Here is a 14,826-nt window from a genome sequence, read left to right on the forward strand (position 1 = left end):
CGAGTCTGTTTGTTCTAGCTTTCACTTTCGCTTTCGACCTTAGAGATTTCTCCCAGCTTCCCCCCATAGTCCGTATCTGAGTCTATGCCTAGGCTTTCAATAGCTTCTTCCGGCACCTTTTTCGTCCGGCTTTTCCCTAGGCTGTTTGCTAGTCTCTCTCTCCGATATTTTCCCATTTCTTCCCGTTTCTTCCCTCCTAAGTTTCCTATCCGAGTCATGGCACCATTATGTCGCTCCCCATCTTCGTGGAGGAACGACACAGGACCCTGCGCTGTTCTTTCGTCTGCTCGGCCCTCCCCGGGTTTGCTGCTGGTTCTTCCCGGGTTGGCTACTGTCCCTTCCACCTCCGTGGAAGGGCGGTTCCCCCTGCCACATTCCCCACTTCCGCAGGGGAGCGGCACACCGCCGGCCGGCTCTCTCGGGGGCTGCACAGGTGTTCCCCTTAGATGTTCCCCTTAGATGTTCCCCTTAGATGTTCCTGGTGCATGCCGTCTCTCTCCTCCTTTATAGTCCTCCTCTGCCAATCCCAACTCGGCTGCCCACACGCCGAGTACGCTGCTCTCCTCCAATCAGGAGCAAGTCCTACAGTTTATTGGCTGAACTGGAGGCAGCTGTGTAGAAGCTGCTTTCTTCTCTCCCAGCACCATATTGTGGGAGAGCAGATGCATAGAATAAGTCTTAATTCCAGTAACAGTATAGTCCAAGTTGCTCCCCACACAACCCAAGTGCTTGGGCTTCTGCATCCACACTGGAAACCCTGATGAAGCTTCTGGCTTTGGCTTGGCCACTGCAGCCATTTGGGGAGTGAACCAGCAGATGAAAAAAAAAATTTTTTTTCTCTCTCTCTCCCTCTTGTCTCTTTCTCTCTCTCCTGTCTCTCTCTCTCTCATTTCTGTCTCTCCTTATCTTACTATAACTTTCAAATAAGTAAATAAATCTTTAAAATATTTAGAAAGATGGGGCAGGTATTTGGTACAATGTTAACATGCCTCTTGCTTTGACCACACCCCGTATCAGATGGCTCAGTTTCTGTCCTGGCTCCTTTGCTTTTGATCCAGCTCCTTCCTAATCTGTATCCTAGGGAGCAGATGATGGTTCAAGTACTTTGGTCCCTGCCACCCATATGGGAAATCCATACTGAGTTCCAGGTTCCTGGCTTCAGCTTGGCCTTGCCCTGGCCGTTCTAGGCATTTGGGGAGCAAAGCAGTGGATAGAAGATTGTTGTATCTCTCCTTCTTCTCTATTTCTGTCTCCCTCCCTCCTTTTCAAATAAAATGAAAATAAATGAATGTGAATTTTTAAAAATAAAAATGGAATGCAGGATACTTTGGGGGATACTAGATATGTTATCTTGATTGTGGTGATGGTTTGATGCATATCCAAATTTACCAAATTGTTTGCAGTTTTTTATATGTTAAATAATTAATATTTGAAAAGCAGTGAAAAATGCGACAGTTGTCACAAAGCTTAGGCGTCATGATGTGTGATTTTGACAATTGCTGGCTAGCCTCAGCAGTGATTTTTGCTCAGAAGAGGTCATGTTTCAAGTTGTAACCACATACAGTGTGATTAGCTATGGAAGCGTAGATGGAAGCAAGAAAATCATAATGCTGGACGTTGGTGGTGTTAATATGGAGCCTTGTGTGAATCTTATAATAATTAACACATTTCAGACTCATCCATTTCATTTTGTCCTCAAATTTTTTGATCATGAATCTTACGCCTGAACACTCATTTGCACTTCTAGATACTGAGTAAACATAGCCATAGACGTACTTTATTTTAATAATTGCAATTTTTAAGGAATGTGTTTGATCTTTCATTTAAAAGAGTGTAAAACCCCACCACTATATTTTAATTTGCCTTTCATCCAAGGACTGCTCAAAATAATTCAATTTCCAAGGCTTGTGATGTAGCATCTTCCAGTTTGACAGATGGAAGGAAAAAGAGTTAAATGACTTCCAAGGATCACAAAGCAATATTGTGACTGTAAGTCTGTGTGTGTGTGCTTGCCCCTGTGTGAGTGTGCAAATATGTGTATAGTAAGTGAGGCAGGCAAGGTGACAAACAAGAACTGTTTCTTTGAGTTTGTTACTTATTGCGTTATGTTTCCTCTTTAGTGATTTTACTCTGCTGTTCCCTTCCAAATGCCCAAGTACTTTTATATGAAAGTGTCATATAATATGATATGTCTCCTCAGACTCAGGCATACACTGAAACTCTGTTAACAGTTAATGGGTTTGTGATAATGATTGAGTTAGTATAATTGAGTGTCTTTGGGAAATGATTGGATTGGATATGCCTCATGTTCATATCATTCTGGCATTACATGGAGAGACCACATGGAAGGCAGGTGATGCGAGACCCCCCACCCCCCATGTCGTTTCTGCTTCCTGGTTTGCCATGTAATCATCTTGACTCCTTCTACCTCAGCAGATGCCTGGACAGTTGAGGCTGTTTCATTTGAAATTGTGAACCTTCAAATTATACTAAACTTTTTCCTTCCTAAGAAATTCCTATCTAGTATCTTAGTTAAAATAATGAAAAACTGACTCCTACGTCATGGGCAGATCACAAAGAATAAACAGGAATACCATATGACCAAAGAAGAAAAAGGGGAAAAAAAAAAAAAAAAACAATGTGACAGCCCATGACAAACTCCTCACCTTTCAAGATTCTCCTCTGTTTTGGAATGTGCTTACTATTTATAAATCTTGTGATGTTGCTTTTGAGGCACTCGGCTTCTATTCTTTGGCAAGAATTTTACCAAACTCTTTGCATGCTTTTAATGATCATTACAACACTGAAAAATGTCTAAGAAAACTAGGTTTGCTTTGATTGAACCCCTTGTTGAGGGTCAAATAGGTAGCGAGTAATATATTCTAAATTTGTAACTGGGATATTGAGGCAGAGAAGTTAGGGTTCTTCTCCAGTTAGCTGAGCAAATTACCCACTTGGGGCCTAAGCTATAAAAGATTATGAAGTTTATATTAAAGGGAAGCCATGTTACAAGCAACCTAGAATGTTATGACTCCTCAGTGATGCTGTTTTCCTTTCCTCCCACCATCTTCTGGTTCTAGATTCTTTGCCCTTATCCTAGGTCAGGCAAAACTCGGTCCTCTTGGCTGTTGGCTCTGCTATATCACCTCATTAGTACAGACCTTCTGATTAGAAATCTGCCTTCATGGAAGGATTGGGAGTCTCTTGAGGATGGAGGACAGAGACACTCTTGCTTATCTCTCTTCCTCCATGTCCAGCACAGAGTCCAGTAGATACTGGATGTGTCTCACTCAATGTCTGTAGATCTGCTTTTGTAACCTGTATCCCCCACCCCTGCTCATTTCTGTCTGATCTATGTTTGCATTCCAGAGACTGCTTGATTCCCTGTCACTTCTCCACTCTTTGACTTGCAGAGTTCTGTCTCCCTTGGGTGGCAGCACCTTTCCTGTCTGTGTGGTGGGTGGTTCTTGACCGCTCTGGATGCTCCATGAAACTGGGCCTGGTTCCTGTACTTATATGTGCTCACACCTGCCCAGGTCTCCAGCCTTCAGAATCCTTTTTGTACTTTAACATCATGTTGACATTCTATTCTGACTCAACCCAATTGATAACACTGTTACTATTCTTTCAATCAAGGAAAACACATGACTGTCTTTATAGTCATAAGTCACATCTTGTTTCCTTCCTGTTCTATTATCTGGTGCCTCTTCATCTAATTTCATGTGGGCATTTCTATTCTGCCTCGCAGGCATCACCCAAGATTCTACAGTAGCTCCTGTGTTTACCTATTTCTGTGGAAGGTAATTAAAGTTGTGTTTTGGCACATGGCATATCCTATGCTGCATTCTTTGGTGAATAACTTTTGGGGCTGAAACTTTGACAGCAACTGGGTTATATTCCTTCAAATATTTTAGCTATTCTGGGTTTTAGGCAACTTTGAATATTCCAATCTTTTTTGATTCGATGCCTTCCTAAGTCTTAGCTGCTGTATGTGGCATTTTGCTTATACAGGGATTATAGGTCAAATTATGTGCCTAATTTAGACGGAAGTTCAACAGGAATACTGAGGATAGAGGAATCAGGGCGAAAATCAAGAACTGCTTGTTGACCATTTCCAGTGATGTCTTTTATGGTGTGGGGATTTACATGAATTCCACACACTCCATGAGTATGCACACCCCGTTTACTTTTAGTGTTTTTATAAACTGAATCCCAAGAGTTTTGGCATCACTTTGGACATTGTTTCTGACCTTGTCCCTACCGTACATTTCTGCAGCCTGGTGATTTGGGTGAGAGCTACGAAGATATATGAGAGTACTGTATTTTCTCTTTGGCTTCTCTGGCAGACATCTAATTTCCTGGTTGGCACTTGTTTCAACTGTAAAATAGGAAAGGTGTGAGAGAACACACCAGGCATTGTTGCACTCCTATTTTAAAATGACTGGATATGAGCACCTCCCAAAGAGCCTCAGAGTTTTCCTTAGAGTCCTCTCTGGAGTTCCTGAGGAAGACCGAGCCCAGTCAGGAAATCTCATTGTGCAGTAACTGATACTTGATGTGCAGAGAAGTAGGGTGAAAGAAGCTTACATACTTGCAGGCAAAATATTTTCTTTTCCTACAGGTAAAAGATCTTTAAAAAGTCTTTCTCACTCTTTGTGAATAAACAGATGAAATAATTTACCCCACAGCAGCTTTTTGTTGCAAAGAAAATCAATTCAATACCTGATCATTTGGAGGTGTTGATTTGATATTGCAACAATTTCCCATGTAGCATGGGAACTGTTTTGACACCCAGCCCACTCTTTTTCTGTTCCCCCATATTGTCTCCTTTGTGTGTATGCATGTGTGTGATGTCTGCCTCCAAAATTCAAATAAAGTATTTGTGAATGTGATTATACTTCAAAAACAGAACTATTTAATATATATGGCCCTGCATAAAATCATTTCTGTTATGCCAAGAGTCATTTTAATTTAATCTTATCATTTTTTTTTTCCTATATGCCAAGACTATTTAGTGTGGCCCTCTGGAATTTGGGGTTTTTTACTTAATGTCTCCTTATTTTGCTGTAGCATTCATGTTCTCTATTTCCTTTTTTAGGGGTCATCACTGCTGCAGACATTCTTGATCGAGAGACAACGGGGTCATACTGGCTGACAGTGTATGCCACAGACCGGGGCGTGGTTCCACTCTATTCTACCATTGAGGTCTACATTGAAGTTGAAGACGTGAATGACAATGCCCCACTGACCTCAGAACCTATTTATTATCCTGTTGTCATGGAAAATTCTCCCAAGGATGTATCTGTCATTCAGATCCAAGCTGAAGATCCAGATTCCAGCTCCAATGAAAAACTGACATACAGGATTACAAGTGGGAACCCTCAGAATTTTTTTGCCATGAATATCAAAACAGGTAAGAGTATGACTTTTTCAATTGGTAGTTTAGCTTTTAAATTCATTAGCCTGATACTTACTATACACATTTATTTAGAGAATAGTGTCTTCCTTTCTGAATAGTGTCTTTCCTTTCTGAAAAGGTGAACATTCAGTATGTTTGGTATGTTTTATTTTCACCTGACACAGGTGAAGTGATCCCACAAAAATCTGAGACTTTTCTCTGAAAGCTATATATTTGCTTTACTTGTGGTAATAAGAATGTGATTTCAAAGCTCCTGGGAGAGCCAACTACCCCCTTCTCCTTCTTGGGAGACAGTATCCTGTCCTGTGCTGAGGTCTTTAGGTAGGCTGGCTTTGCGACACCTTTGTGACTGGGAACTTCTCCCTTGCTTGGTCTAACTGAATCCCAGAAATGATCTGCTTAAAGCCTTAACTTTAAGCCCCAGAATGTTTTGCAATTCCTGTACTATCCATTAAGGAAGTGTTAACACTTCAAAAAAAAAAAAAACAACAAACTTCCAGTGTGTTAGTCTTTGTAAAAAAGACTAAAATCTTTGATCTGTTGCTCAAAGATTTTCTAGAGATATAATAAAAACTTTGTTTGTTGTTGGAAGGGTCAGAAGTACCTAAAGACCAAAGGGCTATGGTTTGCTGACTGCATTCTGAGACAAGGACCTACGTGGGACAAATGATTTGCAGAGTCATTGTTAGAGATTCATTACTTGTGATTTCCTCTTTTAGAGCTGACTCAGAGTTGCAATGGTTGGGACCTCCAAGCACTGTGTTTTAGAATGCTGTAAATTACTTTTACCTTGGTCAAGTGAGTTGATACCAGTCAATAGTTAGGCTAGGTTGGTTTTGTTGATAGTATTTTTGGTGTGGACAGTCTCAGATTCCAGTAGAACTACTGATATAGTTTTCTGTGTTTATTAAAGTAGAAAGATATGTCTGACCTCAAGTATTTCTTAAATGTCAGGCTCCCACTAACTTAATTTGAAGAGAATGCCAGGTTTTTTTTTTTTTTCATTTTAAAAAGTTTATTAATATAAAGGCAACAGATTTGTGCATTCCATAGGTACAATCCCAAGAAGACAGCCACACTTCTCTCACTCCACTGCTTCCCCACACCATCCTTTTCCCTCTCTTCATCAGTCTTTCAGTAACTATTGGTTTTCTCTAATGGTGAGTCACTCATTTTGATTAGCAAACTTCTGCATTCTAACAGTATTGCATTAGGATTTGACTTGTGCTTGTTTATAACACAAAGGGAGGTCTGATGGAGACCTGCATATGTGGATGAGCGGACTCTGCAGTTTGGAACCTGGTCCAACCTTTTGGAACTGTATTAAGTGGGAGAAGTGCCACCCAAAGAATGAACCCCTGCCCTGTGCTAGGAAGCCCCTCCTCATTCACTTTCTCCTACCACAGAGCTCTGAGGAAGGTGACAACAGGGAAAAACATTTGAACATTGTGCACATTCAAGAGGCCCAGTGGTAGGGGAGGAGGGAGAGAGGGTAGGAGAGAACAAAGACAGATAGTGTCCCATCAAAGTTGACACAACTGCTGCAGAAGGGCGGTTTTTCAGCGAATCTCTTGGACCACTTTGCATTGAAAATGAAGAAAGAGGAACAGCCAGAAGAAAGAATTGGAGTTGGATGTGAAATTGGACTGCCCTTTACATGCATAGAAGAATATGTACTCTTATGTAACTGGAGCTTCCTTTTGCATAGCTCTTAAAAGTTTGCACATGAATTTTAAAGAAGCCCAGTATTATCACAGTTGGGCATATGCTGCATAGTAACAGCCTTAATCATATTCATAGTCTCTCTATTTCCATAGTTTTTAAAAACATTCTTGCCAAGAATGACATTTTTGTCTGATTGTCTAATTGTCTGAAAAAAAAAATACACAATATTTCTGGCTGATGTTGTGGAGCAGCAGGACTAGCTGCCACTTGGAACGGCAGAGTGTCAGTTAAAATCCTCACTTCTCCACTTAGGATCTAGCTTCCTGATAATGCACCTGGGAAGGCAGCAGAAGATGTCCCAAGTATTTGGCCTCCAGCCACCCGTGTGGGAGACCAGGACAGAGTTCTTGGTGGCCTGACTGGAGCTCCTGGCTCCTGACTTTGGCCTGGCCCAGCCCTGGCTTTTGCAGCCACTTGGGGAGTGATTCAGCAGATGAAAGATCTCTCTCTGTCTCTGTCTCTGTCTTTCCCACTCTGTCTGTTGCTGTATCTTTCAAATAAATAAAGCTTAAAAAAATTACACAGCAAATTCTATAGTTCTCATGCAAATAAGAAAATAGTAGACTTGATTTATCCATGTATTCAGTCACTAGGCTCTTATTGTGTCTGTTAGTTTTCAAACAAGCTCTTATCAGTAGAGTTATAAACTTAAGGTATGGTCCAAGCCTTTGAAGAGCTCAGAGTACCATGAAATTAAAAGGATGATGAACAAATATGTATTGTGTGTTAAAATAATGAAATGGTTGTGATGGGTTAGTGAACACGATGGTTAGAGAGTACTTCATGGAAGAAGTAACACTTGGGCTTAGAGGTCCTGGATTTTAAATCCTTGTTTTGCATGTCTTAACTAGAACACACCGTGGGTCACAACAGAGAGAGCAGACTAAATGGCACAGTGCTGACCTCATGAGCTTTGTAACCTTGAGCAGGTTATTAAATCTCCCTGAAATCCATTTGCCAGTGAGAAAGCAGGTTGCCAGGAATCTGGGAGTCCTAATGTAAAATGTTTAACGCATGCTTAGTGGATTGAACTCCTGCAACAGAAGTTGATATTCCATCTTGACTGCTTTACCCCAACATGACATGTCATTTAATCTCTGTGGACCTCAGTTTCTTATCTGGAAAAGGAGAATGACCTTACTTATCCACCAAGGTTGCTCATGAAGAATGAATGTTAAGTGTTTGAAGGCTGTTGGTAAACTACAAAGTGATATAAGAATCCTGTTATTACTATGCCTAATATCAATGAAATTTGAAGAACTGAAGCCTAGTGATATTCTTACTAAGCATATTGCTGTAAGTATCACAGTGTTTGCACAGAAAGCTTAAACTAGCTCAATGAACTCTCTCATAGAAGCTGTAATATTTGGCATTTCTTGTCTCTCTCAAGTCATTTGTCTGAAATAGTCCCATCAATATAACATTTCTTAAAAATAAAGCAAGAGATGAAGCTTACCACTATTTTTAGGCAAGATGTATGCTTTAGAAATTTTCAAATGCCCGTTAAATCTGAAAAATTGACCTTTTGTGCCTTCCTCTGCAGTAGAGCTGAAATATATAGTTTTGTTTTGTTTTGGTAATGTACCACATAATAAAGGTTAAAACAATTAATGCAAACTCAAATGAAGTCAGTAATTATGGTCTACAGCTTCTAGCAGATAACAGATGTCATGTTCCCAAACCAAACATGGAGAAGAAAAATTTCTATTTGAACATTCTGTTCCCTACCCAAAGAACCATTTGGTTTTTTTCTACCAGACCTAGAATTACTTAGAATCAATAGTCTGTGGACTTTTCACAGTAGTTCCTGTAGATTCAAAAGAAAAACAAAAGCTGTAATTCTGTGAGGTCTTAATCAAGAGGATGTTTGATTGATTCCAGGCACAGCAGTTGAATTCAATCAAATACAGCTTTAGGTAGTAAGAGATGCCTACGCACATGTTGAGGAGGAGATGCCAACACATTAATGTTCACTTGTCTCTTTCCTGGTGGTAGGAGCTTTGCTTCCTTACAGAACTTGCAGAGAGATTCAGGCTGACCACTCAGTTGTCATGCAGGCTGGATTGAGCAACAAGGGTGGGAAGTTGTTTTAGAGCTTCAGAATGTGTGTTTTAGGTTTGTCCATAGCATGGAAACCACTTAGTGCTGGGTCAGCATGCCAGGATTCAGTACAGCACTCAATCAGTATCAGCTACCAGTATGGTCATTCCATATTCCCCGCAGGAAAGAATTTTGTGCAAAGTGCAAGCAGACTGCCTCCACTCTGCTGTCTTTTGGGGAAGGCATACTTGGTGAAAGGCCTTGCCTTACTGTTTATAGGAACCTTCAATTCAGTTTTATAAAGTGCATTGTATGTTGCTGTTGTTCTACATTCCAGGTGCTGATGAGTGATACAATAGAAGTATACATATGCTTGTGTACTCACATAATTTTGTCTCATGGGAAATATAGGACAATCACACATACGATATACTTGTAAGGCCACCGTTCATTAAAAATGAACACTTTAACTCTATGGACAATAAGCTGTGGTTATAGACCAGGTATGTGCCATGAGGAATGGGTTGATTAGCAGAGAGCGAGTGAGCCATATGACTACCTGGGGAATATAAACTAGTTAAGTCAAACTTGAAAGCCCATCCATAGCTACTTGAGATAGTTTTCAGAGGTATAGTAACATCAGAAAGAGAATTTTTCAGGAGTAATAAATGTCTGGAGTGTTATAAATATTAGAAATAGCAAATAGGCACATCTCTTTTATTTTGCAGTCTGATGATATCTTCCATCTGCTGGTTCACTCCCCAAATGGCTGCAATAGCCAGAAGCCAGGAACTCCATCCAGGGCTCCCACAATAGAGGCTGGGGCCCTAGTCCTTGAGTCATCTTATGCTGCTTTATCAGGTGTACTACCAGGGAACTGGATCAGGGGTGGTGTAGCCAGATCTTGAACTGTCACTCCAGTGTGGGATGCTGGCCCCATAGCACTGGCTTAAATCACTCTACCGCACCAGTTGCCCTGAAGTCCATTTCTTTTTTTTTTTTTTTTTTTTTTTTTTGGGCCAGGCAGAGTGGACAGTGAGAAAGAGAGAGAGAGAAAGGTCTTCCTTTTTCCGTTGGTTCACCCCACAATGTCTGCTGCGGTGGGTGCGCTGCAGCTGGTGCACCACGCTGATCCAAAGCCAGGAGCCAGGTGCTTCTCCTGGTCTCCCATGCAGGTGCAGGGCCCAAGCACTTGGGCCATCCTCCACTGCACTCCCGGGCCACAGCAGAGAGCTGGCCTGGAAGAGGGGCACCCGGGAAAGAATCCGGCGCCTGGACCGGGACACCGGGACTAGAACCCGGTGTGCCGGCGCCGCAGGCGGAGGATTAGCCTATTGAGCCGCGGCACCGGCCACTGAAGTCCATTTCTTAGAAGAATTATTTTAGCGGGAGAACTATACATAAGCAAGATCCTTTGCTCTTTTCCTTTGCTTCTGCGCTTGTGGTATTGAGTATGTATCTACAAAAGGGATCCTTGCTCAGTAGATCTTCAAGGTTTCATTATCCAGAGTATGGGCTTTGTAAATTCCTTTCTGCAGTTGTGGTGTCTCCCTTTGACCCAAGCTCTGTTCACTCCACCTGAGCACTTTAGGGTACACCTGAGTAAGGGGCCTTTATGTGTAGATGGACTACCCGCCCCCTTCCCAGGTGATTAGAGAGGAAGGAACCTTCTTCCAAAGTGTATCTGCTGCAGGAAACCTTGAATTCTACTTTTATCAATTGATTCCTCTGGGTGTAGACTTTCTTTTCTATTATAACAAGCACAGATATCTTATTAAAATATTGGGTCTCCTTTGTTTATTAATCTACTTCAAATAATAGCACGCCATCACTCTTACCTTACATGGCTGGAGTGTTGAGAGTTGACTGGAAGTTAAAAGTGCTCTCCCTACCCATCCCCAGTCAACTTTGATATTTTTGTTTATACTGCCTGTTTTATGAAGTTGAGAAAATGGATAATCCTTTCTCTAATTGTCCATAAGAAAAATATCACAGATTCATAAGGTGCATAAGATGTGTGGTTAATTAAAAAAAAAATAATAACTCCGGATTATGCAATTTTAGATAGACTTGTGTTACTTCCAAATATTATAAAATCAAGCAGAATGTGTTGCTAAGTGGGGTTCAGACCTACTTTAATAATAAGCAAACATTATTCAATTTTAGTATATCATTGTTCAAAAAGTGAATGATTATAAGATAGCTCAAAAATTATAATTTGAGGTTTCTGGGGCAAACTGAGCTTTGTGTTTATGCACCACTCTGTTTAGTGATAATCTGCTTAAGCAATCATCTTTTCCAGGAAAACAGAAGGAAACCTTACTTTACAGAAATTTAAAGAAACAAATAGAAACAAGATGAGGGACATGAGTGAAAACTTTGGAGTTTGTTGTTCAGTGTGAACATTGGACATTTCTTGTCACTGTTATTCCTTGGATAGGCTGGAGTGCCATTGCGTGCTTGGGGATGGGTAGGAATAGATGCCAGATGAGCTGATATTCATAAGTACAGACAAAAAGCAGATAAGGTAACAAATGAGTTTGTAGAAAACTGTAAATCACCCTTGCTTACTTCTTTCAGCCATGAAAGGAGGCCTTGTCCTATAGAACATTAAATTGTGTTCATTTAATCCAACAAGTCCAGTAGAACAAATCGGGCTCATGCAGATTTATCACAGGGGTTATTTAAATTCAGCAGTGACCTTTGCATCCATGTGAATGTGCTCCAAATGAACAAGGACAAAGGGAACTTTTCTGCACTGTCATATCCCTGGGGATGCTGTACAGGTCCCCATTGGACCAACTCACAACCATGGGCTAGTGGTGGATGGTGGCTGCAAGGGTGCAGAGGGCTTGTTTGAGGCAGTGGGCATCCAGAGAGGGAGAGCACGCTGTCTCCCAGAGTGGACTCTTTCTGATTTCCTGTGGCTTGGGTTAGTTTGGATGCATGTTGTGATGTAAATACCAGTTTCAGAGTTTCTGAACTCCAGTATGGTTGACCTTCTGGGTCAGATCATTCTTTGTTGTGGGGCATCATTGGTCTCCCTGAGATGCCAGTAACACCTGCCCTGACACGTTGTCAAACATCCCTTGGTGGGGGACATTGTCCCTATTGAGAACTACTGAACTCATCTGGAATAACTTATAATACCCCATTTCACGCAAGCCTGTACAAAATGGATGACTAGCTGTGAGGGTGTGATTATATTGTTATCTAAAAATATGCATACGACTACATGCATATACAAATGTATATACATATAATAATAAACAAAAGGGGGTAAGAATCCAGAGCTACCTCTCCCTTCCCTCTGAAGCCAGGTTCTTTGTATTTTAAAGGTCCTTTGAATACTTGAATTCAAACCTATTAAGAAAAAGAACAAAACAATAACAAAACTTCAAACAGAATAAATGTGGAAGAAGTTATTGTTTTCTTGAATCCTTAGTGTTTGGAGAGGATTTGGCTGGTAACAAAATTCTCATCAGAGTACATTTTGAGCAGCTTTCTCCAAAACGCAGCATGAAGGGATTATTTTGAGAGTTCCAGGGTTTATTCCCTTGAAATGCTTAAGCAGCTCCAAATCCTGTTCTTGCTTAATGTCAGCCTTCTGACAGATAAACATATGGATTGTTTCATCCCTGGAGTAAAGGTGGGTGAGAGAGGGGATAAAAGTCTCTTTGACCTCGGTTAGGGATTCTGCAGTCATGTATCTACATTAAGGGTCCCTAAGGGCTTTGGCATTCCTTGCCAGTATGAGGTGCTCATTTACAAGCCTCGGGGAGGCTGCATGACTCCTGGGGACTTAGACCAGTGTTCAAGTTCCCCACCTTCAGGCACATGGTGGAATTCTGAAGACTTCAGCAACATGGGAGCTAGGGCCACCATGATTAATATAAAGGAATTGGCCCCCAAATTCAATTGAGTTCAAAGGACAGGGCTGCTAAATAGGCAATAGCATGTGTTGCACCCCATTTATGAGAAACAGGTACAAATTTTCTCACTAATATGATTGCTACTTGTACAAGTATTCCTAGGTGCTGTTTCATTCTGAAACTGAGTAAAGGTAAAGATGGGAGGCTTTGGCAACAGGAAGAGAGAGATGAGCTGGCAGAAACCTAATGTTGAGAGCATAAGGGAAAGGATGCAATGGCCATGGCTGGGTACCCACCCTGGCTGTAGAGGTCGGGGTGGGGCCGTGGGGGGAGAGGTGTTGCGTGCTGGTCATTCCGTGAGGCCAGTGGTGTGGCTCCACCTCCTGGGCTGCTCTGTGTCCCACTGACCCACCAAGGAGAGGCAGGGATGAGGGCTGGTTTTTCTGCAGAGCCTGCCTTGCCCCTGGAGCTCAGCTGTGGGGTTCACTGCTGCTGGAAATGACTGAGAATTATTTGGGAGGGTGATAGAGTCACGTAAATAAAGCAGATGATGGAGTTGTACTTATGTATAAAAAAAGATTGATTAAGGTCATAAATTTCCCTTTTATTTCTTCTATCTGGGTGTTATTTTCACAGCAGTAATTTACTGCATTGGTTTATTACTTTCTTCTGTTCTGAGGGAAAGAGTGAATTTTAATAGAAACCACTACCCGCCTCTCTGCATTCTTGGATTCCTCTGTAAGGGAGATTCCTAGATACAACCAGGGTATGTAGCCACTTCCTCTTGATGGGAAGAGGAGCCTTAACTCTGAGCACATCTCTGCTCAGTGCCTGAGTCACGGCGATCCATTCACGTTTTAGCTCCTTTAGCAATCATCCAAATCTTGGGAGTAAACTGGGGCTTGGGGTGCACAGGTGGCTTTCCCAAGATCATCCAGCTTGTCATTGCAGGACAAGGATTTGTCTCATGGCCCTAGTTTTAAGGAAGCTGCTGTCAAATTTGAAAGATGAGAACAATTGTTTGGAGCTCAGGGAAATCATTTGGATGGTAGTGTGGGGACTGTTTTCACAGATGTGTTAGGGATTGAACTATGTCCCACCAAAATATAGGTTGAAGCCCCAACTCCCACCCCATACCTATGAATATGACCTTATTTGGGGCACAGGAAGGTCAGAGAGACCTTCTACCTTGTGTGATTTTTGCAGTTTTCTTCAGCTAAGGTGCCGTGGTTTGGGTTATCATGTGCATCTCCAAGTTGCACCTCGTGTTGCTTTCCTGGAACCGCTGTGATGAAGCACCAGATGCTGGGCTGGCTTACGAAAAAAAAAAAAAAAAAAAAAAAAAAAAAAAAAACACAACTCTCTCGTATAGTTCTGGACGCTGAATGTCCATACGTGTCAGATCCACTGCTCCCTCCGAAAGGAGGATTCCCCCTCTCTCTTGCTAGTTTCTGGCGGTTGCTGGAAATCCTTGGCATTTTTGACTATGTCTTCTCCCTCAACTCTTTCTTCATCTCACACCTCTTGCTGGGATTCAGGACATGATACATGGAGGTTAATACAATTTTATTTCATAGGGTTTTGACCATCTACCACATTGACCATGACATATGGGCTCATCTGGTAACTGAGATGCAGCTGATGAGTGAACTGGAAGAAAGCCCAGGAGGGAGCCCTCTCTCAGGCTCTCCTTAACTTTAAATATTTCTACTTCCCAGGGATAAAGTAGTGTGACGCCTTGAAAAGAGCTCTGATAGTAGTAATTGGGTT

General features: G+C 41.7%; 1 protein-coding gene across 7 annotated transcripts in view; it reads left to right on the top strand.

Moving 5' to 3' along the window:
* FAT3 (FAT atypical cadherin 3) overlaps positions 1 to 14,826 on the top strand; it is a 687,279-nt gene that overhangs the window by 312,323 nt on the left and 360,130 nt on the right. For all 7 annotated transcript variants that reach the window (XM_051850343.3, XM_089312010.1, XM_089312007.1 and 4 more), the window contains one exon: positions 5,099 to 5,413. In XM_051850343.3, the coding sequence (XP_051706303.3) occupies positions 5,099 to 5,413 (315 nt within the window). The remainder of the gene's footprint in view (positions 1 to 5,098; positions 5,414 to 14,826) is intronic.

This window comes from Oryctolagus cuniculus, chromosome 1 (assembly GCF_051225735.1).
Source record: "Oryctolagus cuniculus isolate XC-2025 breed Fujian yellow rabbit chromosome 1, ASM5122573v1, whole genome shotgun sequence".
In the NCBI taxonomy this organism is placed as follows: domain Eukaryota; kingdom Metazoa; phylum Chordata; class Mammalia; order Lagomorpha; family Leporidae; genus Oryctolagus; species Oryctolagus cuniculus.